We start from the raw sequence: 23,656 nt of genomic DNA, 5'->3' as shown, positions 1-23,656 counted from the left end.
TTTTGGGTTACATTTCCCTCTCCTAATGGATCCAAAGAGTGATCCAGAATGAAATATGAGGAGAAGCCTGGACAGGCGACATCAGCTTTGTCCTAGACAAGCAAGTCCGCACAGAAGCTGGCATAGGTGAAGTCTAAATAAAGCTTGTTTTCAATCGCGAGAGAAGTTAATTGGTGGGATTATTTCAGTAGAGACTTCTACAGGCATGTTTAGGTGATTTAAAAAGAAAATATAATATTTTTAAGCAAGTGCAGTGAGAATTAATTCAAGCAGTCCTATAGCCAGCATTTTACAAGAAGGTTCAATTACAAAATGAAAAATGGAGGAAGGACACAGTCAGAAAACACCCAGGTGGTGGCCAGTCCCTCAGCTAGCATGCAAGGAAGCAAAAATAACATCAGTCAGGGACCAGAAAAGAAAGGGCCAAGGTCTTTCTCATGCTGATCTAGTTTGCCTTCTGTGGAGTAGAATGCAGTCATGTAGGGAGGCTATATGAGCTGTATGGCCTTTGTGTGCCCAGTGCTGCATCCCCTTACCAGCATATCTTGGGGTAAAGCACCAGGTTTAATTACCCTTTGGGCCCTTTGAATCCTGCCTGTGGGATTTACCCCTCCTCAATAATTAGCATTTGTCCAGGAATAAGATCTCTTCTTATTTGATTCAACTTCTGAGAGACGTCCCTTCTAGTAACTCACATTGTCCCAGAACCCAGGAGCTTTCGGCTGTCCCTGTAGTCAGTCTGAACACCTTTTCTCTTTTCAGAAGGTCACTCAATGTGGGCTTCCGTGAGCAGCAGCAGTGAGGAAACTATAGAGCCAAATTACACAAGCATAGAGCAGCTCTTCTGCTTTCCACAAGCAACCCCCAAAGAGAAAACAGCTGCACCAGTGAAGGCAGAACCAAAGGAGGTGAGGAGCTCCCTCTCATTCTTTCGGATAAAGATCACTACAAACAGCTCATCTAATATGAGATATCTTCTTTTTCTTTAATGAAGATCACATTTTTGGACTCCAAGAAAAGTCTCAATTTGAACATATTTTTGAAGCAATTTAAATGGTAAGATATGGCAATTTTTTATGACAGTTGACAAAGTTTTGAACGGGTTTTGCATAGTATCTGGAAGTTCCTCATGAAATCTATTTTAAAAAGCCAATACTGATCTGTGTTACTGAAACATCTAAAGATTTCCCAGTTTCTCCTACACTGTCTTTAAAATACTAAATTTAGGGGCTTAATTTTTGATTATGTTTTTACATACAACATCCCCATATGTTGCAAAGGTGTTACATCTCCATATATGATGGTTTAACCCCAGCCAGCAACTAAGCACCGTTCGGCCGCTTACTCACTGCCCTCTCTGTGGCATGGGGGAGAGAACCAGAAGAGTAAAAGGGAGAAAACTCACAGGTTGAGATAAAGCCAGTTTAATAGATAAAGCAAAAGCTGCGCACACAAGCAAAGTGAAACAAGGAATTCCTTCACCCCTTCCCATCAGCAGGCAGGTGTTCAGCCATCTCCAGGAAGGACATCAGGGCTCCATCACACATAATGGCTATTTGGGAAGACAAAACATAACTCCAGATGTCCCCCCTTCCTTCTTCTTTCCCCAGCTTTGTATAACTGAGCATGGCACCATATGGTATGGAATATCCCTTTGGTCACTTGGGGTCACCTGTCCCAGATGTGTCCCCTCCCAACTCCTTGTGCACTTCCAGCCTCCTTGCTGGTGGGGTGAGAAGCAGAAAAGGCCTTGACTCTCTGTAAGCACTTCTCAGCAGTAACAAAAACATCCCTGTGTTATCAGTACTGTTTCCAGAACAAATCCAAAGCATGGCCTCATATTAGCCTCCATGAAGAAAATAACTACTCCAGCCAAACCAGCACACCAAGTTACAGATGATATTGTAGCACAGACTTTTATGGTGATAGATTGTGAGACACCCCTGGAGGTCAAATCCCTCCTCAAACAAGGGCAGTGGAAAAGTTAAGAATTAGATTTCTTTTAAGGTATTCAAATCCCCAGAGACAGAGATCTGAGTTGCAGGATTGATCTCTAGCCTTGAGTCATTTGACCAGGGCCAGAACCAAAATTTGGAGCATAGCAGGGATCCAGGTCCCAGTTCTAAGTTCACAGAGACATATCATAGGGAGACATCTTAGCTTGTGGATTATTGTGGCTCTCACTAGGGAAAATGCAGGGAGCTTAAGCAGATACGTGTCTTAGTAGTGTGCAGCTGTGGAAGACGGGTCTTTGGGTGACATATCACTCTGCTCTTTCTCCCTACAGCTCCAACGAAGAGGTGGCTGCCATGGTCCAGAATGGGGACCGGACCAAGTTTGACGTTGAGGTTCTGAAGCAGTTGCTGAAGCTTCTGCCTGAAAAGCATGAGGTCAGGAGGAAAAATGGTAACCTTAGTTCCAAGGCTGAACATGCATTGCAGTTGTGAAGTCTTGATTCTTTATTTCTCTCATTAGACAGAAAACCTGAAGGCCTTCAAAGAAGAGAAGTCAAAACTAGCGAACGCAGATCAGTTTTATCTTCTCCTCCTTCAGATTCCAAGGTAAGGGTGTTGCTCATGAACTTCAGCCTAATCTTTTTCTTGGTTTACCTCTGGGAAGTTTAAGTTTCTTTATAGGATACTCACAGACCAACACTGATGGATATAGCTGGTGGATTCCTCCTTCCACCTTAGAGCCATCCCTTTCCTCATTGCCCTTAGATGAAGGGCTGTTGTTGCTTCAGCACCTCCTCTCCCTCTGAAGCAGCAGAAACTGGCCCAGACACAGGGTCAGACTTGCCCAGAAGGAGGAACCTATATCTCACACAGTGATCAGTCTTCTCTTTGATCACAGTGTGACAGCAGAAACTACATCCCCACTGTTTCCCAAGGCAAAAAGCAGCCCCTTGCCTCCCTTCACAAGCCACAAACACTGGTGTCATGTGGATGTGGTTGACAGTGATGTTATGGGGTGGCCAGTCTTACCTGTGATGTGGGAGGAGGGCTGCTGTGCTGGCTGAGATCAGCCTTAAGCTTTGATTCAATCTCTTTCCTTAGCTACCAGCTGCGCATTGAATGTATGCTGATCTGTGAAGAGACCATCGTTGTGCTGGACATGATTCAGCCGAAAGCTGAAGCCATCCGGAGAGCCTGTGAAGGTAAATGACCTGGCTTTATTTCTATGTCTTATTCATGACAAGAAGCTTTAAACCTCCCAAAGCTCCAGGGGGAGCTACGCTACCCAGCTCCCAGAAAAACTCCTCTGTGGTTCATTCACTGGTGCGCTGGGGTACAGCTTTAGGCATTTCCACTGGTGGTCAAAGCCTTTAATAGGACCAGAGATCATTTTTCCAAACACTCGGCCCTCTTTTGCTGCAGCAGATGTATTCCTCTGAAACACTTTCAACAGTGAAGCATTGGAAGCTCATCAACTCTTTCAGAGGAGCTGAATTCAGACAGCAGAGCTGGTCCCATTACAGCTAATTCATCCATCACTATTTGTCACATTAAGGCCTTCACATGGCAATTTTCTTTGCTGCCAGGAAAGCACTTTCCCCAGGAAGTAGTGATGCTTTAGTTCTTCCCTGCCTACAAATGGAATCAGAATAAAAAGTTTGGTTTTGGGGGCTGTAATTTGCAGATGCTCAATTATTGTGTGTACACGGAGAGATCATGCAATAGGTTTTGGCTTCATATGCCAGAAACCTCAGGTCCCACTCTGCTGAGAGCAGGATGCTGTTTTGACACTATCGGGTGCTGTCAACACAACAGAGCCAGTTTCCCCAGCTGCCTGCTGGGGGTTTCTCCAGCTGGCATCACTGCTGCCTGCTGGAATGAATTGAAGCTTTCCCCTAAAAGTGTCTTCCCATGAGCTCAGTTGTCCTTTGAGACCTGTTCCTGCCTCAAAGCCAAGTGCTTCAGAAAGCACACCACTGCAGCACCCTGTCATAAGAATAAGGACAAGGACTGTATCCTTCGTGCCCTGATAATCACCTCCACCATGCAAGATCAAGAACAAGGTGAGCGTGTCTGGTTTTAGCAGCCAGCCAGTAATCACAGGGCTGTCAGAACTGGTTTCACTGCACAACTGAATGGAATCTGCAAGATTAAAATTGCAGCCCATTTACCCTTGCTTACACCACAGTAAATCAGGGTACTTCCAAACAAGGCAGCAAGTTGATGGCTGTGAGTGAGAGGCCTCCAACTCCAGGTTATTTTCCATTAGGACTGAGAGACCAGGTGGAAAGAAAGAAAGAAACTTAAGTCCCTGAAAATTTTTACAGCTCATGGAATTGAATCTATCTAGAATCAGTTTCTCTGCAAGTTGGGCCATTGGGCTTCAAAGCTGAAATATCAGATTTGAATTTAGATTTTGGAATTCAGAACCTCTATTTCAGTGTGGTTTAGGAAATATTCTGGTGTAACAGAGGCTTTTGTTTAAAAGTCCTTTATGTTTTTCAGATCTTCTGAACAGTCATCGCCTGCCGCTCTTTTGTCAACTGATTCTCAAAGTTGGAAACTTCCTGAACTATGTAAGTACTTATTTTGTCTTCTTATGCCCCCATTATGTGTGGGTGGTCTCTTCTAAGGTTATCATTTAAATGGACACAGAAGTTACATCTGCTTTGTTTTTATCTTGTAGGGAAGTCACACAGGCGATGCTGACGGGTTTAAAATCAGCACTTTACTCAAACTAACAGAAACCAAAGCAAACCAAACCCGCATTACGCTGCTGCACCACATTCTGGAGGTACAAATGCCAAGTCCTGGGTGACAGGGAAGGGGGAGAGACTTATCATGAATGAACCATTTCTCCTACTCTCAGTTAAAGCCACACTCTCATATTCATATCCCCTCTGGCTAGCTGCAGTGTCACAAGCTGGGAATGTTGGAATTACTTGGTGGAGGCTGCCTGTGGGCACTGTTCAGGAAGCTCCTTGTTTTAAGACTTGTTCTGCTTTCCTCCAGCGTCTTTCCCCTCAATGGCTGGAACTTCCTTTTTCATATTTGTGCAATCTGCACGCCATCAGCTGCAAACCACAGAGCACATGGCCACCAAAGCTATCCTGGCTGGTCTGTACCCATTCAGCCCTTCTGCCTTTCTACAGCTGCTCCTCTCTCCAAGTGACTATGCTCAAGCTTTTATTGTTCCTCTCTAAGCGCCAACTGCTTTCTTGCTCTCTGAATCACTGTTTTTAACTTTTTTCTCCATGCTCTGCTCTGCCACCTTCATTCATCAAAGTCCCTCCATTGCAGTTACGCAAGTTCAGGCCCTGCTTTAGGCAGCAGTAGCTTCAGCAAGCACAGCCATGAAAATAAATTATGCAAATAAGATTCAAGCCCTTTTGAAACCCTTCTGGAACTGTAGAAAGTGTCCAACTGCATCAAACCACAGTTCTGCCTCTTCCCATGGTCAAGAGTAGCTGTTTCAGGATAAGGAGAAAAAGAACTTAGCAGCAGGTCAACTTTGCTTTGAACTATAAGTATTTCTGAACATTCAGCCTTCTTGTATGGTTTTATAGCCCAGGAGTAATGCCTTTCCCCTCTGAATGTGCCCTACTGTTTTGAATGTGTCTTGGCAAACTGCAGAGGAGGGGCAGCAGCAGGACTTGGCACAGTCCTCCTTCCCAAGCACTTCTGCCTGTGTCTTTTCTCCTCAGCTTCCTCTCTTAGCTCCTGCTACAGCAAGTAATACTTCTTTCTCTCTTCCACTTCAGGAAGTAGAAAACTGCCACAAGGACCTACTGGAACTGCCAAAGGATCTTGAATATGTTTCAAAAGCAGCAGGGTAAAATTGTGTGTCACTTCCTTCAAAATAAAAATAAATCCCATACATATCAACAATGTACCAGAAATTAGGACACACACAGCTGGTATAGCACATTAAAGAAACAGCATCTTACTTAGTTTTAACCGAAAGATTTGGTTGACAAATGTTGAAACCCCTTTAATATAGATTAGTTCTACCACAGCTGGCAACACTTAGGGCTGAAATTTGCAGAGCTAATTTGCTGCCTCCCAATATCTGTACTGTCTTTGTGGTACCAGGAGCTTGTGAAGGCCAGCTACCCAGAAATGCCTTCAACCAGGGAAAGTGAGCTAATGCCAAGCTCTGGGGGTGGAGAACAGCCCTTTGAATAGGTGGGCTATTTTTGACACATAAAATTGTAGGTAGACCTGGCAGCCTTTTCATAGGTGCTGCTGGAGGGAAGCTGTTTTCTGTGAGCTCAGACTGTATAGATGGTAGTTCAGATCGCAGGCTTCAGTTCAGTGAAGTGATGGGAAGCAGAGAGACAACCAAGCTGCCAGCTCAGACCTGTCCATTCTTTGGTCAGCACAAGATGCTGGAGTATCAGCTAATGGGGGGGGTTCTGTGTGATTTCAGAATTAATCTTGATATTATACGCATGGAGTCCAGTACCAATTTAAAGAAGTTGCTAGAGCTTCAGCGAAAAGTCTTATCATCAAACGACGATGTGAAACAACAGTATGAGAAACCTATCCAGGTCAGTAATGGAGCTCTGGTGTATCTCTCCCATTACACACACACAGGCAGTCCGCAATACATGTGCAGCTGAGTAAGCTCATGAAGGGTGGAAAATATTGCTAGGAGACATGCTCTCAGATTTGGAAATAGGCTACAATGCCACACAACCCATTAGTGTCCTATTGCCAGCTCCACCCCAGACCTAGATACCTTTGGTGAGGGCGTTTCCTAAGGCACCTGCCCCAACTGTTCTCTCCACATGGTATGTGAAGTGACTTCGTTGAGTGAAGTTGTTCACCCTCTATGTGGATCACATAATAAAGCCCTTCAGCTGAGATTAAGCTTTACATTGAGCTTATCATGTCTTGCCCAAGCCACCCTTGTAAATTGGCACAGCACGGTTGGCAGGGGCAAATGTCATCCAGAATTCTTAGTTTCTCCCCACATTTTAAGCTCTGATGCAGATAAAAGCTGCAGCCTACTCCAAGCTCTTAACACTGACATCCTTTTTCCTTTAAGTGCACTTCACTCCTTGTCCTCTGGATGGTGTTTTACTGTGTATATTAAATGCATTTCAGGATAGCATTGATGCCTCCAGAAAGCTAGAAGAAGAATTTGAAACCATTGAAAGGAAGAGAGAAGAACTTGCAAATTATCTCTGTGAAGACCCAAGCAAGTTGTCCTTAGAGGACATATTTAACACCATGAAGACCTTCAGAGACCTCTTCATCCGAGTCCTGAAGGTTGGCATCTGCACACACAATGCTGAGCATCCCTAGTACTGGTGCATGCCTCTTCTCTGACACTGGTGGGATAGGTACTCAGATCCAATGAGGGGAAGATGCTGTTTATGGCCTCCTCCTTTCAGTGCTTCACATGACGTCACCCAGTGAAGAGGTGTCTGATCACAGCATCCTCATGCAGTGCTGGTGCTCCTGGCCTGGCACAGACCCTGGTGTTTTGGGATTTTGGTGCAACTTTAGCTGCAGAGTCACAAAGGTGCTTTGGAGTCAAGTGTGACTTGACTCCAGTCAAGTGTCAAGTTTTAGAGGAAGGGGCTAATAAAACTTAACCCTTTACTCCAACCTGAGCAAACAGACTCAGAAAAGGGATGTGTAGTAAAGAAGCCAGCAGTTTGGAGGGAATTGTGGCTTCAGTACCTTCCACTTCTGTCTCAGCTAAAGGTCAGGTGGAAGATCTGCACACTGGTAGGTAGCTGTGTTGGACAGCTCACCACTGTTACCTCTCACTGGGATGTGGCTGAGTCCTGGCCAAGCCCGGTGGTGTTGGCTTTTGGCAAGACAACCCCTATTCCATATGCCCATTTTATTTACTGCACAGGATAAGGCCAGAATTTCTCATCCTCCCTTGCAACAATCTCTGGATCTTTCTTTTCATCAGCTTCTCTAGCAGACATTGCCACTCTTCTCATGCCCTTGTTACCTCACTGCAGGAGAACAAGGACAGAAAGGAGCAAGCTGCCAAAGCAGAGAAGAGAAAGAAACAGCTGGAAGAGGAAGAAGGGAAAAGACAGAAGGGAGAAAATGGAAAAGTCAGTGAGTATCTGAAAGGACTTCAAAAAAGAGAGATGGAGCTGAGAGGAGCTTTTTACTGGCCCCGCTTTAATGGACCGGCAGTGGTAATTTATTTTGTGGGTTTCCACATGCTGATGACTAAAAGCTTTTAGCCTTAATGTCTTTCAGCCGTAGCTGAGAACTGATATTTCACAGTTGTAGCTGGGCAGAGAAGTTAATTTTAGGTTTGCTGACTGAATAGCAGAAAAAAAATCAAATTGAAACATTTCAGTTAACTTTTCTGTTTCTAAACATAACTTTTGAATTCCAGATCTCACAAGAAACATTTGACTTCCCCAACCTCCGAAATACCTATATACGCTTGAATAATCTCTCTTTACCACAGACTACTGATATCCCAAAAATCATAGAATCATAGAATAGTTAGGGTTGGAAAGGACCTTAAGATCATCTAGTTCCAACCCCCCTGCCATGGGCAGGGACACCTCACACTAAACCATATCACCCAAGGCTCTGTCCAGCCTGGCCTCGAACACCACCAGGGATGGAGCATTCACAACTTCCTTGGGCAACCCATTCCAGTGCCTCATCACCCTAACAGTAAAGAATTTCTTCCTTCCAATCTAAACTTCCCCTGTTTAAGTTTTAACCCATTACCCCTTGTCCTGTCACTACAGTCCCTAATGAATTGTCCATCCCTATAGGCCCCCTTCAGATACTGGAAGGCTGCTATGAGGTCTCCACGCAGCCTTCTCTTCTCCAGGCTGAACAGCCCCAACTTTCTCAGCCTGTCTTCGTATGGGAGGTGCTCCAGTTCCCTGATCATCCTCGTGGCCCTTCTCTGGACTTGTTCCAACAGTTCCATGTCCTCTTTATGTTAAGGACACCAGAACTGCACACAATACTCCATGTGAGGTCTCACAAGAGCAGAGTAGAGGGGCAGGATCACCTCCTTCGACCTGCTGGTCACGCTCCTTTTGATGCAGCCCATGATACACTTGGCTTTCTGGGCTGCAAGCACACACTGAAGCTGGCTCATGTTCATTTTCTCATCAACCAACACCCCCAAGCCCTTCTCCGCAGGGCTGCTCTGAATCTCTTGTCTGCCCAACCTGTAGCTGTGCCTGGGATTGCTCCAACCCAGGTGTAGGACCTTGCACTTGGCTTGGTTAAACTTCATGAGGTTGGCATCAGCCCAGAAATCCTGCAGGTAACTTCAATCTGTATTTCTCTGTGCAAAAATAAAAGGCACAACTGAAAAGTACATTTGAAAGCAGCTGAAAGGAAAGTCTGTATTATTTTCCCTCCAAAAAAAAAAAGGCTGCCACCAACATGGATAGCAAACAGGAGGTTTTTCAATGTCATGGTACAACCAGGCACAAGCCTGGGCAGAGCTGGTGCCAGCTTGTAGCACCCAGAGTTTGGGGTATACCTTTTGACTTCAGAATGGACACACTGCTGCGGGGGCAAGGAGCATGGGCTGCTGCCAGGCCTGGCATTGGTGCCTTGGTTTTGCCCAGTGGTTGCTTGTTCCAGCACAGCAGTACCAACCCCAAGCAATAGCATCACTGCAGTCTCCTTCTGCCCCACCTCATGTGCAGATTTAACACCCCAATCTGTCTCTCTCCCAGTTAAGAAGGGGGTGGTGAAGCAGGAGGAGATGTGTGTCATCGATGCGCTGCTAGCTGACATAAGGAAAGGGTTCACGCTGAGAAAGACAAAGAACAGACACGAGTTGGATGCAATTCCTAAAACCTTGCCTGCAGAGGGCCCGGAGGAGAGCCAGTCTGGTAAGAACACAGATGCTACTGTACCTGCAGCTGTTCATTCCCATTTGCCTCTGAGCCTGAGCCAAGCACATAAGCAAGAAGCCTTTATGTTTGTATTTGGGGCATTTTATTTAAGGAGGCTTTGCAGGCAGTGCTGTGGGGAAGAGCAGAGCCCTGAACTGTTGCCAGCCAGGTCTGTCCCAGAATTAGCAGCAATTTAGAGCAGTATGGCCTTGCACCCATGCTGATAAACCCTCTGAGAGGCATGGCCTGCAGGTCAGCCACACAACCGTTCTGATGGGGCACTGGTGTCATCCCCACACAAGTCCCTTCTGTGCTATCAAGTCTCAGTAGCACAGCTTGTCACTGCCTTGGAGCTTGCTGCACCCTGTCTTAGTCTGTTTGGAAGCCCAAAGAACCCCTTAAAAAAACAGATTCAAAAACTCTTAATTACAGAAAGACCTAAGTCCTTATGTGCTTATTAGGAAACAGCCCTTGGGTTTAGCTTTTGTTTGGTCTTTTGACCTTGTCAGTGTGCGTTAGGTAAGTCTAAGGACATTGGCCTGCCATAGAACCTGAGTTGTGCACTGTGGCTCTCCTAAACCTGCTCTGAAAGGGCAGGATTAGGCTGGCTGATGGGCAGTTTTGAAGTGCTCATGCAGCCAAGCCAGCAATCCCACCTGGTTCTGGACCTCGCAGGTGGGTTCCCTCTTCCTGCCATAGGCTTTCAGGCACCCTTGTTGAGTCCAGGGGCTTCCATGGAAATCAGCTGGTTGGCAGCAAAGACACAGAAATACCTGCTGAAAACAGAGCAGAGGCTTTGTTGAGCTGGAGCCTTGGATTCCAGCTGGGGTGGCCACATGGGATATAAGGAGGATAAAATGGTGCTGCCTTTGCACAGCTTCTTTAGGGTCAGTGCACCCTCCCCAGGCAGCTGCTAGCTCATAGTAAGCATTCTCAGTGGCAGAAACACATTGATTGATCCCAGATGCAACTTTGCATCTGTGGCTAATTGCATGTTTCTTGTTCAAAGGAAACAGCATTAAGGATCCACAAGCAGCAGGAAAGGAGATGGATGATAAGACCAAGGAAAACAACCATGGTCATCCCTCAGAAAGCACTTCCCCATCAAACACTGCTTTGACGGAGGTGGGTGGAGATGTTACAGATGCTTCAGCTTCAAACCAGGCATTGTCTAAACACAATGCTGGAGGAGATTTGCCACCAGAGACCCCCATGGAAAGCCCCTCAGTAAGCTTGGTAGAAGCTGATGAGGCCCATCAGCCCATGCCAGGCACTGGGATGAAGCAGACAGACAGCTGGGTAAGCCTCCAGCCAAGCACAAAGGGCGGCTCCATTGCCTTCTCTACTGCTAACATGGGTACAGGGATAACGTTTGTGAGCAGTAGTTCCGCCACTGCTCTGAGAGACCAACACAGATGGACCAGCGGGGCCATCTCAGAAGTCCAGGACAAGGAATGCCCAGCTGATGGCCTGGAGCGCTATGGGCTGGCGCAGGAGCCAGAAACCCAGCTGAGCAAGAGCGGGGTTGACCCTGGCAGTGCTCAGTCTGCTCTCTGTGGGTCTCATCAAGCAGAGTCAAAAGAGATGGTGAAAGAAAATGAAGACCCTGGTGCAAACTCACTGTTGGACACCTCTCAAGAGAAGTCCTTCTCGGAGGAGCCAGCCACTGACTCTTCTTGTTCAGCAACACTTCCTCCAGAGCAAACTCACACCGACAGGGAAAAGCAGAGGTCATCTGGGAAAAGGAGGAAGAAGAAGAGGCACAGCAAAAGCTACTCAGGTAGCCTTTTTCACATATAGTGCTTGGGGACCGAGTTAAACTGGGGAAGCTTCCTCTTATGTTTGTATACATCTGTTCCTCCCCACTTCAAGGTCCAGTGCCCCCTGCCCCTAGAGCCACACTGTTTCATGGAGCTGTTATTTTTTTTAAACCTGAAAGAGACTGAAAAAGAAAAACATAGGCATAGTTCATTCTCTTGACATTTACAAGTAGTTTATAAAAGGGTAATGATGAATCAATAATTAAAAAGCCCATTACACATAAGCAGTAAAGATGGCAATAAGCACATCTGTCAAGTGTGCTAAAGACAGCTACAAGGCACGGTTATGTGCAAACAAGAGCCCCATTAGACTCCAGAGCAGTGATTAGGAGCAGTTAATACTGCGTACTTAATCAGCCATCACCTCCTCCCAACTACTTACAAACACATAAATGCAGCAACATCAGTGCTGACCTGGGGTTGGTTGTTTTTAACTCTCCTAAAGCCTCCTTGCAACAACATTTTGCCTGCAGTCACTTGATAGCCTGCCACAGGGGGACTTAGGTGAGGCCTGAACTTCAGGCCCTCAAATCATCACTATAGGAAGAGGGGGGAAAGTCAGCAGTTAGAAAAGGTGATCTTGCTAATGCTTCTGTGAAGGATTGGCTTTGGTCAGCCAAATCAATCCTTCACACTGGGTTGCCCCACTGGTACTGGGGGAGAGCTCAGCCACGGGAGGCATGGAGCCACCCAGGTCTCTGCCTCATGGGAGATGTCCACTGCTGGTCCCAAACCTGGGAGGTGCATCCAAGTCCCTCAAAGTCTACTGAACTGAAGCCACCCTTGGGTGGGTACTTGAATCCTAAAATAGAGGTGTCTCACAGTGAGGACACATGGGTCTGTCAGCCTTTAGAAAGACACAGTATACTAATATACTGTCCAAAGCCTGTTTTCTGCAAGATCCTGGGGTCAAATGGGCAGAAAAGTGGTGAAAGTGTCTTTTTATCAATGTTTAATGATTTTCCTTCCAAAGAAAGTGAAGGAGAAAGGAAAGAGGGGTTTGAATACCCACTGCTCAGAAACATGAGTGTCTACCACTGAGGGACTTAACTTATACTGCCAGTATGCCCTGGAGCTATAGTTTTTTACATTTCTAAACTTGCCACTTTCACAAACCAGAAGTGGTTTCTGTGGAGCAGTGGTTCCCAAACTTGCTTCCCACAAGGCAGCAGGAGCTGCAGCAATGGGAGCAGCCCACGCTCCCAGCATGGAACCACGTGGTGATGCTTTCCTGACGTCTGAAATGAGTATTTCTGGCTTAAGGAACTGACTCCCCCAAAAGCCACAGGATTCCCTGGGCATCCAGGTATGGCATCTTAGGAAACTGTCTGCTACTAGACAATGTTTTCATCATAAAAAGTTCCCTGTTGTTATATTTGCCTTGCCATGATCAGATGTATTTAGTGTCTCTCTTTTGTTTAAAAGCAGAGGTTGAGACTGATACTGGAGATAATAAAACAAAAAAAGATTGTGTGGTACAATGAGGTATGTAACTCGCAAAGGTGTTTTTACGTGAACTAACCACAGCATTGGGACTTTACAGACCTAATCAGTATTCAGCATATCAGCTAAGCTTTTTTGTCCTTGTGTCTAATCACAAATACATGTAAAATAAATTTGTTACTCTGATTTTTCCTCTCCAGGGTGTTGATCTTGCGTTGAGTGGAGTCAGTGCTGATCTCCCCTTGACACAGGGTCGCAGCCCACATGTCTGTCCTCTGTGTCAGCAGCGACCAAACCACCTTTCCCTGCAGATAATTAAAAGTCATTATTCTAACCAAGTGAATCCAGCTTCATGTGATAAAGAGTCTTTGCTTTGATCCCATTATTTTCTCATAAACTGTAAAAATGCAATTTCAGTACCTACTCCTTGCAAAGTACAGTGTTTGGTTTGCTTGCAGGTGATCACTTCCTATAGCACTGTTTAAATATAGGTACCTGGAAAAGGGAGTAGAACACTGAACCCTGGGAGAAGTACTAGTTGGGGTAAGACACCAACTCCCACTAAAAGCTAAATTCAGTTCTAGAGTTGCACACAGACTAGTCCATTGGAGCAAACAGACTGTGCATGCTTCTTAGGTGCATTCATGCAGCTTTCTGGGATGGGGGTGGGGGTAAGTCATTTGGCTTTTGTTACCAAAAAAAATAATACAGGTAACCAAATTTCTAGTGAAACAGTGTACCAAGTTTGCTGCATCCTTCACTGATGCTGGCAACATATAATTGCCTCTCAAAAGAAAACTTGAGGAGTTTCAGAATGAGATTTTCATTTGCAAAACTTTGCCTGTTTTTACAGCAAGTGGAAAGAAAAGCAAGAAAAATAAACATTCAAAATACCCGCTGTACTGAAATTGCATAGTTATGCATTGTCCTTTCCATGCTGATGAGCATCTCTTATGAGCTGAATCAATAACATCAAACCTCCCTCTGTCTCATTTCCTGAAAGGAATGTATTTATTCTTCAGTTCCCCCAGTGCCTGGGGCTGGGGGCCCAGCTGGGAGCCCTGTTCCCACACAGCCCATCTGCTCCAGCTCCTGGAGTGGCAGAACTGAGGAATGTCTGCAGGATTTCCACACAGGGTTGCTTTTGTTCCTTCACCTGGAGCATCATTTCTAACAAGAGAAAATGAGATACTAATTAGGTAGTTACAGTCCTGACTACTCCTGCCCTCCTCTTGGCCCTTTCTGTGATGTGCTGCAGGATTATATCAAGTGGAAAAGGGAAGTAGCTCTGTTGGTTTAAAAGTCCTATGGAAGATTTACTGCAAGAGCAGAAAATCGTAGCAGTGAAGCATAAGGAAGAAGTATGTCAGGAGCCATGCCCAGGGAGGGCAGCTGAAACTGGGAGTTAAGCATAATTCACATTATGTATTTTTAAGCACAGGGATTCCAACATGCAGGCCTAAAAACAGTCCCAGTTGAAAAAAAAAAAACAGACATAGACAGCTCTGCATTCTCCTTAGCAGACATAGGAAAGCAACACAGAGGAATGCATGGACAAACTATGTTTATAAAGTGACTGATACAGGCAGGAGTTCCAGCACATCCTCAAAATGCAGTGCCTGGCACAGCTGCATTGCATCAGCAGCACCCACCAGTGCTTTGGTGCCCAGAGGGCAGTGACGAGCTGCACCTTGAAACCTGCAATTCCCTTGTTCCTCTCCTCCCATCCTTATGTCACTTGGAAAGGTTAGCCGAAACAAAAACCTGTTTGCTTCTCTTAAATCTCCAGCTTCCTTACTCAGATGCAGCTCAAGTCTGTCCCTCTTGATACGACAGACTTAGCAAGCCTAGAGTGCTGCCGTCAATATTTTTTCTAGGATGTTCTACGTGATTTGTTTTTTTCTTTTCTGTCCCAAACACACATGGTCTGGTCAGGTCACAGCACCAGTTCTCTTTTCGTACAGGGTATTTCTCTCTGGTGGATTTGCTGGATGTGGAAGTTGATGGGTCTCAGTGAAGTCGTAGGAATCTTCTTTCTTCTTGCGCAGATCCAGCTGCAAGGATTAAGACGCAATCCCCTTACCAGTTTTTAGAGCTTCTGTAACAGCAGCAGAGTAAGGGCCTGTAAAATAAAATTTCAGAGCAGTAAAACACTGTTAAAATCAGGTACAGAGCTCTTGCCTCACCTTGACTGTATCATGTTATGCAGCAATTTCTGTATTGATATTAATATTCTTCAAATGTCAGCTTTTACACCCAAAGAGTGGTATCCCACATTATCTCCGTATTCATGAAAGAAATGGTTTAGCTGGTTTTTCTGTGGTATCAAGGCACCGGTGTCACACTCTGTGTGCGCCCTGTTAACATCTGAACTCATTTCCTACCAAATCTGAAAAAGCTTGAAGGACCGTTTAACAAAAGCTGACAGTCAAACCCAGAAGGGACTGCACAAATGCCTGAACTCAGGGGAGGTGCTCTTTGAATTCCCTTGACTTAAACCCCAGAGGATTGCTACAGACAAATGTTCACATCTGTTTGTGCAGCTCCTTTTTCCTTTCCTCCCATCTTTATGTCACTTAGGAAGGTTAGGGGAAACAAAAGTCTTGAAAGCACAAGTCTCAACCAGGCTTTGACAGTTTCCCTGCTCACAAATCTACTTGACTTATTCCCTATGAAGTAAAAGGACAAACCAAACTGGGAGCGTAGGCCAGTGCTTGAAAACCGCAGCCTGGTAACGATGCAGGCAGAGGGCAGGAGGGGAGCACAATACTGTCAGCAGCTATGACAAATACATGGCACAGTAGGACGTCAGCCTCTTCCCACAGACACATCAGGATTTGAGGGTCCAGGTTTTCCTTTTTTTTCTTTTAAATTGTTTTCTTTTAATACTAGAGAACAGATGCTTCACATCTGCTTCTGCGGACTCAGTATTGTCTGTGAGCAGTTTTCTTATAGACCATGGTAATGCATCCAAGCTAATGCTCATCTTCCTGTATGGCCTTTGCCTTCATGTCTGCCATTAGAAATGGTATTTGTTTTGGTTATGAGTGAGACAAGCTTTTAAAATGACAGTGTGCAGCCCCATCCTTCTGACAGTCCTGCTAAATCCTCTAGGTTTAGTAAGTTCAGCAATTTAATCCCTTGAAGCATATTCCAGTGTTCTGCTTGGAAAACACAAGACTCATGTTGTTGGACTGAACTAGCACCCAGCTTAAAACCAGAGTTGCCCAAAATCTTGAACATCAGAATCAGTTCTGGAAACATGAAGCTTTTATTAGAACATAAACATTTAGCTCTACCTGGGTTTAGGTTATTGGGGGAACCTGAGTCTGATTTCCCTAATAGCACGCTGACCATTAGATACATGCACATGCAAAACCATACTGCTTTTGTCTTATAGTTACAAACAGTTTGCATTTTCCCCTCCTCCTGCAGGTGTCACAACAAGGCAGAAGAAATAACAGGGACCTAGTGAACCACTCACGTGTCCTAAGAGCGCTGCCAGCTTTTCAGAAGCCAGGTTCTGCATCGCCAAAATGCCACTGTTGTCACCTCTGCCCAATAGGACTCACTGCTTCTCTTCGTGCAGCCTTTTGCTCCCTCCCCAAGACGCAGAGAGCCTCCCTGGAGACTTTGGACCCCTCGCCTCATCTCTCATGCTGGGCACTCACAGGGCTGGGGGGCCAGTTCTGTGCATGGTGACATGAAAGGGTCAGAGCTGTCATCTGCTGTCCTGGAAACCAGATCTTTCAACCTGCTCTTAGGCCAAACTCCACTTGAAACGACAGCCAAGTATGGCCCAAGAAAGGACCTCAGTGTTTAGCTCTCAGAGGAATCTTAAAAATAGCAGTGCCTCAACCAAAGTAGGGTATAAATTAAGCAGTGTCTGTGCCATCACAGGGGGAAGCATGTTAACTCCCTCTTCTCATCGCCCACTGACAATTTTATATAGGACCAGATCCAAGACCCAGATCAGAGAAAAGTATTTTCACTCTCAATCATTTAAACCCAGGGAAATTGGTTACAGGAGAAAAAAAAAAATTAAAAAAAAAAAAGGTATGTATTTTAGTAAGCATATGGCCATATAAAGAGTGTCTGGTTCTACATGATGCTTATGTGCAAGTTGAAGCACGTCAGTAGTCTTGCAGTCTTTTTACACACGCAGATCAGATGCATCCATGAACTTTCAGAGATCCAGGGCCCCAGTTCCTCTTACTAAAGCAACAGAGGTTTTCCAGAGTGCTTTATCAGACACATTTCAGCTCATCCTTTGGTAGATCTCTGGGTTTGAATTCTGTAGTCAGCTGCTTGCACTCAATATTCTTCATGTCCAAGCTGCAGAATGTGTAGATTCATGTTACTTTTGCTTTAAAGCTGGGAATGTGCAGTATTGTGTTTTCAAAATTCAGAGATTATTTCTTAAGTTTTGTAATAACATTGTATCATAGTTTTGTACATAGCTGTCAATTTAAAATTATCTGTGTTTGTTGAATCTATAGTGTGATACTGTGTTGAAACATGAATCAAAGTGGAAGACCCGGATACATCTAAGAACTATGCCTTTATATGGTAACTCACTGTGGCTAGACTAATGTTCAGGCTAAAGCTTATTTTGCTTTGCTTAACAGGACTTATTTTTGTAAAAACTTTTCTGGACTAAGTTGGAAGTTAAATCAAGAATTAAATCACTGGATTATTTTAACCAAAGCATTGGCATTAGCATATTGAGAATCGGTAAACAAAAACAGAGATGCGTTGAGAGTAGACACATGGGCAGCTTCAGTTCAGAAGACCCCACAGAGCGGCACAGCCCTTTGTCAACTGAAATTCCATTCCCGGCTGGCAGAAGCAGGCAGAGCCCCACCGTTTCCTGGATAATCATGTAACCCACCCCAGGCTTGACTTGCAGGACTGGCTCTATCACATTTACAGGTTTTCCCATTTCTTTTTTTCTCTTTTCCTGTCTCAGAGCACATCACCCAAGCATCATCCTTTTGCTCTTTAGTCTGGCTTCTCTGCTTTCAGATTAGACCCCAGGCTTCAAAAATCTGATTATTAAACACATTTTCCCAGCAACTTTGCAATCTCTGTGTTTCTGCTAGCCCAGGCTCGCCAGCCTCCTCCTCCCTACCCTACTGTTCTGTCAATAGGAACATCATTGGAGATTCAAGACTCGGGAACAAACAGGCTTTCTGGGTGTTACCTAGGGAACCTTACCTGCTAATGCTCTGCAGACTGCTTGCTTCAGCAGGTGTCCACTTCTCTGTCTGGGCCTTTCAGCTATCCCCCATTTCCACCTAGAGAGAGCAGCTCTTTCCACACAGCCAGAAATTTTGTTGCTGTGTTCTTACCTTGGCCATCAAAGAGAGGATGCTTGGCATTATCTTTCCACTGCCCTCAAGAGTTTATGAAAAAAATGGGTTATTTTGAGCCACTGCCAGTTATTTGTTTCATAGTCATCTGTGAAAACTATGTTAAATTATCATATCCCAATCATATCCCAATATGCAGGCTGAAGCACAGCATTTATAATTTATTACTCCAGAGCAGCTCTGCTTCCATTACAGTGACTATGAAAAACAGAGGGACAGAACCAAAGCAGGTCAAAGAAAGATGTTCAACTGGGATGTGCAGTTTTGCTCCATTTTTACCCTAAAATAAAGTTCACAATCCTGAAGATTTTTCAGTGTTTGCAAGGCTAAATTAACTGCAGGTAAAAATGTTACTTGCAGCTACTTGAACAGGTCTGTGGTCATTTAAGTCAACAATGAGTCTGGACCTCAGAAAAGATTTTTTTCTGGTATATTACAGCAACTGCACATGGAGTCCAGTATGTAAACCAGGCTGTGAATGCCACAAGTTTCTAGCTGCCAAATAACTGTGTATTCCTTAACTAAGCATTGGTTATATGATAAAATGAAGCTATGAAAGGTATCAGTATAAGTCTGTTCCAAGTATTTCACATCAGAATTCACATGTGTTAATGAGATGGATTTTTAGGGTTAGTTTTCTGGGAGTTTTGTTTTTATTTTCTGTTTTGTTGTGGGGATTATAGTTTTTTTTTTATTTCAATACTGAAACCCCATCAAAGTTTAGAATAAAATAAGTATTTGATAAGTTCCCCTTCTCCTGTGGGAATGAGGAAGACCTATGATTCACCAGAATTTGTCCACCAAAGTCCTATATTTTCCACATAGTTTATAAGGCACCTAAGCGTATAATTGTCCTGTATGCTTAGTAATAATTACCCATTGTTTTCTCTCAAAGAAAAAGTGATGTATAAATGGAGCTATACCTAGTACATGGATATCACCAGTGTTGCACTGTACTTAAAGCAGAGCTGAAATCTGTGTCCAAAGGTATGCCAATATCTTTAAGTTTGGGCATATCGTTTGATCTTCTCCTACATTCAGTAGAGAATGTATTTCACGGAGGGGGCTGAGAAATGCCTTCTGCTTAGAAAGAGAGATGAAATAAAAATGCACAAGCCCATTTCAGCAAAATTAACCAGTTTTCATTCTGTCCAAACATGAAGCCTGGATCTACAGTTTCACGTTTCTAGTTTTTTGTACACAGCGGTCAACCGAGGACAACATACAAGCTTGCCAATAATAAAAGTCAGCACTGTACCAGTCTTATTCTATCTATGTGGTAATAGTCACAGCCATGAAATATGGGTGAACATGTTAGTTATGTTCACCTAATGTATCTGAAAGCAAATACAGTCATGAGCCGTCACAAACCACATTTTGTTTGGTCACCTCATAATCAGGCTGTAGATGGGATATGAAAGACATCTTTGCCATATCTAGAAAAGCAAATAAAGAGAGTTAAAAATGGGACGGTGGTAATGACAGGACCTCTCTAAGTGGTTGCAGTTACTACACAGTAACAATCTTGCAGACTAACAGCATTGCTTTCAGGATCTGCAATGGAAATAAGGTCCACAGTAGAGGAAGGTTTCCAGCTCCTTAGTGTAGAGCAGGTAGCAGACCTTATATACTAGTGGAGAATTTAATCACTGCAAGTTAATCAGCATATTCAACACTGTAAGCATAAGTCACTCCTCCATCCATTCTGTGCTAGTACTTAATTCATGTTAGGGACTCTCCAGCGGTCTCTTTGCTGCAGCATGAACAGCTCTTGCCAGAACAGTGCGTGACAACTCACACAGAGACAGATGTCAATAAGAATTAGCAGGAGGTCTGCTCCTCTGCCATGGAGAGTTTAAGCAGACTCAGTTTACATTACTCAAAGTCAGAAGACAAGAATCAGTCTGTGATAGTCAGCTCTTATCAAATCAGTTTAGATAGACTCTCAGCCTGTCCAAGTAGATTTTTTCTAGGATCAGCAGTCTTTGCTGGCACCATCTACATGATGGTTACGGTTAGTTTGCTCTGCTCTGGGCATGCAGAACCCTATGTGTCTTTTAGCACTTCCGCAGCTTCGTACAACATAATCTGCAATGAGTTTAGTCATGAATTAGTGACAATTAATTACCAAATCCATTAGAATAGATGGAGAAAGTCAGAACTACTAGAGAGAGTGTTTGTGCAAAGAAAAATAGGCAGCACAGGTAAAAAAGGTAACATCTTACAATGTCTGCTGCTGTGATCCTTCAAAACTGACAACTCTTCTGTAATCTAAATGAAACCCCCAATAGCACACAATTTCCAGGAGTGATCCTTTGACAGCAACAGATCTTTTTTGCACTCTTTGCCGTGTTTTATTATCTCCCTTCTTCAAGGTTTTCACAGCCCAAGTAGACAAAACCATAGCTGATCTGATCTGTTGTGGTGGCGATAGTCCCCTGAAGGGGAGCTTGGGCAAGACCATTTTCACGGTGCCTCCCAACCAACATTTCTTTGATTCTCTGTTTGGCAAGAGCTAGATACAAGACAAGCAGTGTAGTTTAGAAAAGATAGTAGCAAGAGTCCAGAAACCCTTTCAGGTCTATATGTTAATCCTCTTTGGTGAACCAGCATCATACACTCAGAAGAATATGCCCCAGGAGCATTGACTACATTTACTACAGTAACAGTCTACTAACCCATCCTGAATCACAAACAAATAGCTTGTTTTTCTAAAATACCTCCTTAATTGACATGACCTCAGGAAAAACAGAAGGACAGAAGGGTTCTTATCCCTCCAGGTATTTTCAGCTGCTCCACTTTGCTTGTAGGGGTCTAGGAGACAGAGGGGAGGCTTGACCTCTGCAAGGCACATTCTATGACACGTGCTGCTGGCTGCCTGCAGAGGCCTAGGTGCAGACCATAGCATAACTGCATGTATATCAAATGACAGCAACATGGTAATAATCTCTTTCAAATCATGACGTGTCTCAAACCTAGCAAATCCAAATAGCTTTAATCCAAAGATTACACCTATTATATCCTGTCACTAATCCCTTCAGCTAACTATACAAGCCCCAATTAAAGTAACTGTTGACATTCAATTTTGAAGAGTTCATTCCTACTCTCTACAAAGCCCTTGGTGCTAATATGCATGTTCTCCCAGCCTCTCACCTTTCACATCACACTTCCATGCTCTACATACACCTTCATATGGTTCCTTGATTGAGCTGCCTCACCACTTTGCTGCAGCGCACAAAGACCAGGTCTTAGCAGCAGTCTCCCCTAGTGTCTGCAACCTGCAGCTGCTGTTGGTCCAGGCTCCGTCTGCAGCAGATCCCAAGGCTCCTGCCTTCCCACCAGCTGCCAAAAGCTGCAGCCAGTTCCCATAGAGGGCTTTTTCATTAACTCTATTGCTAGCACCGAGCCCAGAGGCATTAAGTGCATAGACTTCACAGACATGCTCCAACCAGCAGCGGAGGCAGTTAAAGAGTGGAAAGTGTTTCCAGCTTTTTGATGTAAGAAAATGGAGGCAGTAGCTGGATCTTAATAAGGGAGAGGTGGGTAACTTGCTAGGTTGCAAAGACTAAACAGCATTGAAATGATATGCTGGGGACTTGGGCTACTGGATCACTCATTTTATGCTGCTGGCTTCCTAAGTGACTGTGGAAGCCATTTCTCTGTACCTTAGCTTCCACATCTATAAAATGGGGGCAATTACATCCTTTAAAATACTTGAACAACTGTTGATGAAAAACACCACAAAAGAAATACTGTTAGTAATAAGAAAAAAAAAAAAACCTTATAATTTTCTCTTTTCTGATAACACATGTTTGCAGCCATGTTAGCCTCAAAACAAAAGGAAGAGGGTAACTTTCAAAGAACTGTGGTTCCCCTAAGACTTCTGTGAATCCAGAATGCAGAAAACCATTAGAAACCTCTAGGAATGCATCTGAAATGAAGAAGATGACTCTTATAGCAACAAGATTGCTTGTGCAAGAAAGCATTAAGATCTCTAATTTCTTCTACTTTTTACTCCTGTAAGAATCATAAACATCAAAACAGGTTACACCTGTTGAAAAGTCAACAGTGAAGAATATCGCACTGGGAGCTTCTGAAATGCAAGCAGATCTATAAATCCAAACCATGGCAAGGGCAACCATAGCACTGGGAAGCAATGACCGGTAGCTTTGTTTTAATTAGAGACCATCACCAGTTAGGGACCATATACCTGCATAACCAAGTGACTAATGCTCTCCATAATTGGGTTATATATCCTGTAGCTCACTTCCATCCATCTGGTAAGCAGTATACCTTCTTACCCTCAAAGACTTCTTGCATTGCAGATACTGACTTTATACTTACACTTTTGATGGTTACCATGGAAGTGTATGGGGCATAAGTTTTAAAAAACTACTCCTCCCCACTTCAAAGAAACCCTTTGGGAATAGCACACAAGGGGAAATAACCAGGTTTTCGGAAGCATTCACTGAGATCCCTGTTTCCAGCATAATAAATGACCAATAAATGAACTTCCAGCTACAAAGAAAATCAAGTTTTGCAAAATAACATAGCCCCACATCAGCCCATTGGCAACAACAGAAACAAAAATAATAAGAGTGTTTACGTGGCCCAAGACACAGAGGTAAGATGTTTTTTAGATCTGACTTAAAAATCTAAACCCTATGCCATCAACATACTTATCTTTTCAGGCTAATGAAAAATATGCCTATTTTTCAGCATGTCAGTAAGCAGATGGAAAGGAAAGCCTGTATTGTAACAGTCCTCAAACATCAGCAGCTTTCCCACTAACCCAAAAGGTAGAGTAGCAAAGCACTGAAAACAGCTTCATAGTTAATTGCAAGTTAATTGATTTCAACTGGATCATCAGAATTGGGCTGGTGCATTGAGTCAATCATCTCCCTTCTCTGCCCTGCCAAAAGTGGTGCCTGCCAATTACTGAGCTTTTGGAGCTTTCTGCAGTATGGTAGTCCTTGTCTGGTTGAACTGAGGTGTGTGTGTGTATATATGTGTATATTTACCAGAGGTGATTTTTCACACTTTATAAGGAGAAATTTTGTTTTGTTTTATTTTCCAAATATACCCACAAGCTTATTTGAACATGATCAGCAATGCAAGTTACAGCTGCCTTGACGCTATTCCAAAGCTTTAATCTTCCTAACAGCATGGATTTCTCTACAGTCTTTAAAGTATAATCTTTGGAGGTA

The 23,656-nt window shown here is 44.1% G+C and overlaps 1 protein-coding gene across 1 annotated transcript; it reads left to right on the top strand.

Annotated features, from left to right (window-relative positions):
* The first annotated feature begins 766 nt into the window (after positions 1–766).
* LOC130602856 (inverted formin-2-like) lies at positions 767–17,122 on the top strand. Its single transcript, XM_057416098.1, has 14 exons — positions 767–908; positions 2,288–2,390; positions 2,476–2,561; positions 3,057–3,157; positions 4,461–4,531; positions 4,642–4,749; positions 5,717–5,787; positions 6,385–6,505; positions 7,065–7,229; positions 7,940–8,042; positions 9,653–9,811; positions 10,824–11,594; positions 13,060–13,119; positions 16,513–17,122. Exons 2-13 carry the CDS (start codon positions 2,310–2,312, stop codon positions 13,116–13,118), a joined length of 1,896 nt encoding a protein of 631 aa, XP_057272081.1. The 5' UTR covers positions 767–908; positions 2,288–2,309; the 3' UTR covers position 13,119; positions 16,513–17,122.
* The last annotated feature ends 6,534 nt before the right edge of the window (positions 17,123–23,656 follow it).

This window comes from Pezoporus wallicus, unplaced genomic scaffold, assembly GCF_028554395.1.
Source record: "Pezoporus wallicus isolate ANWC-B61680 ecotype Strahan unplaced genomic scaffold, APGP_CSIRO_Pwel_v1 scaffold_2146, whole genome shotgun sequence".
In the NCBI taxonomy this organism is placed as follows: domain Eukaryota; kingdom Metazoa; phylum Chordata; class Aves; order Psittaciformes; family Psittacidae; genus Pezoporus; species Pezoporus wallicus.
The sequence above is the reverse complement of the archived record's forward strand: the minus strand, read 5'-3'. Positions and strand labels throughout refer to the sequence as shown.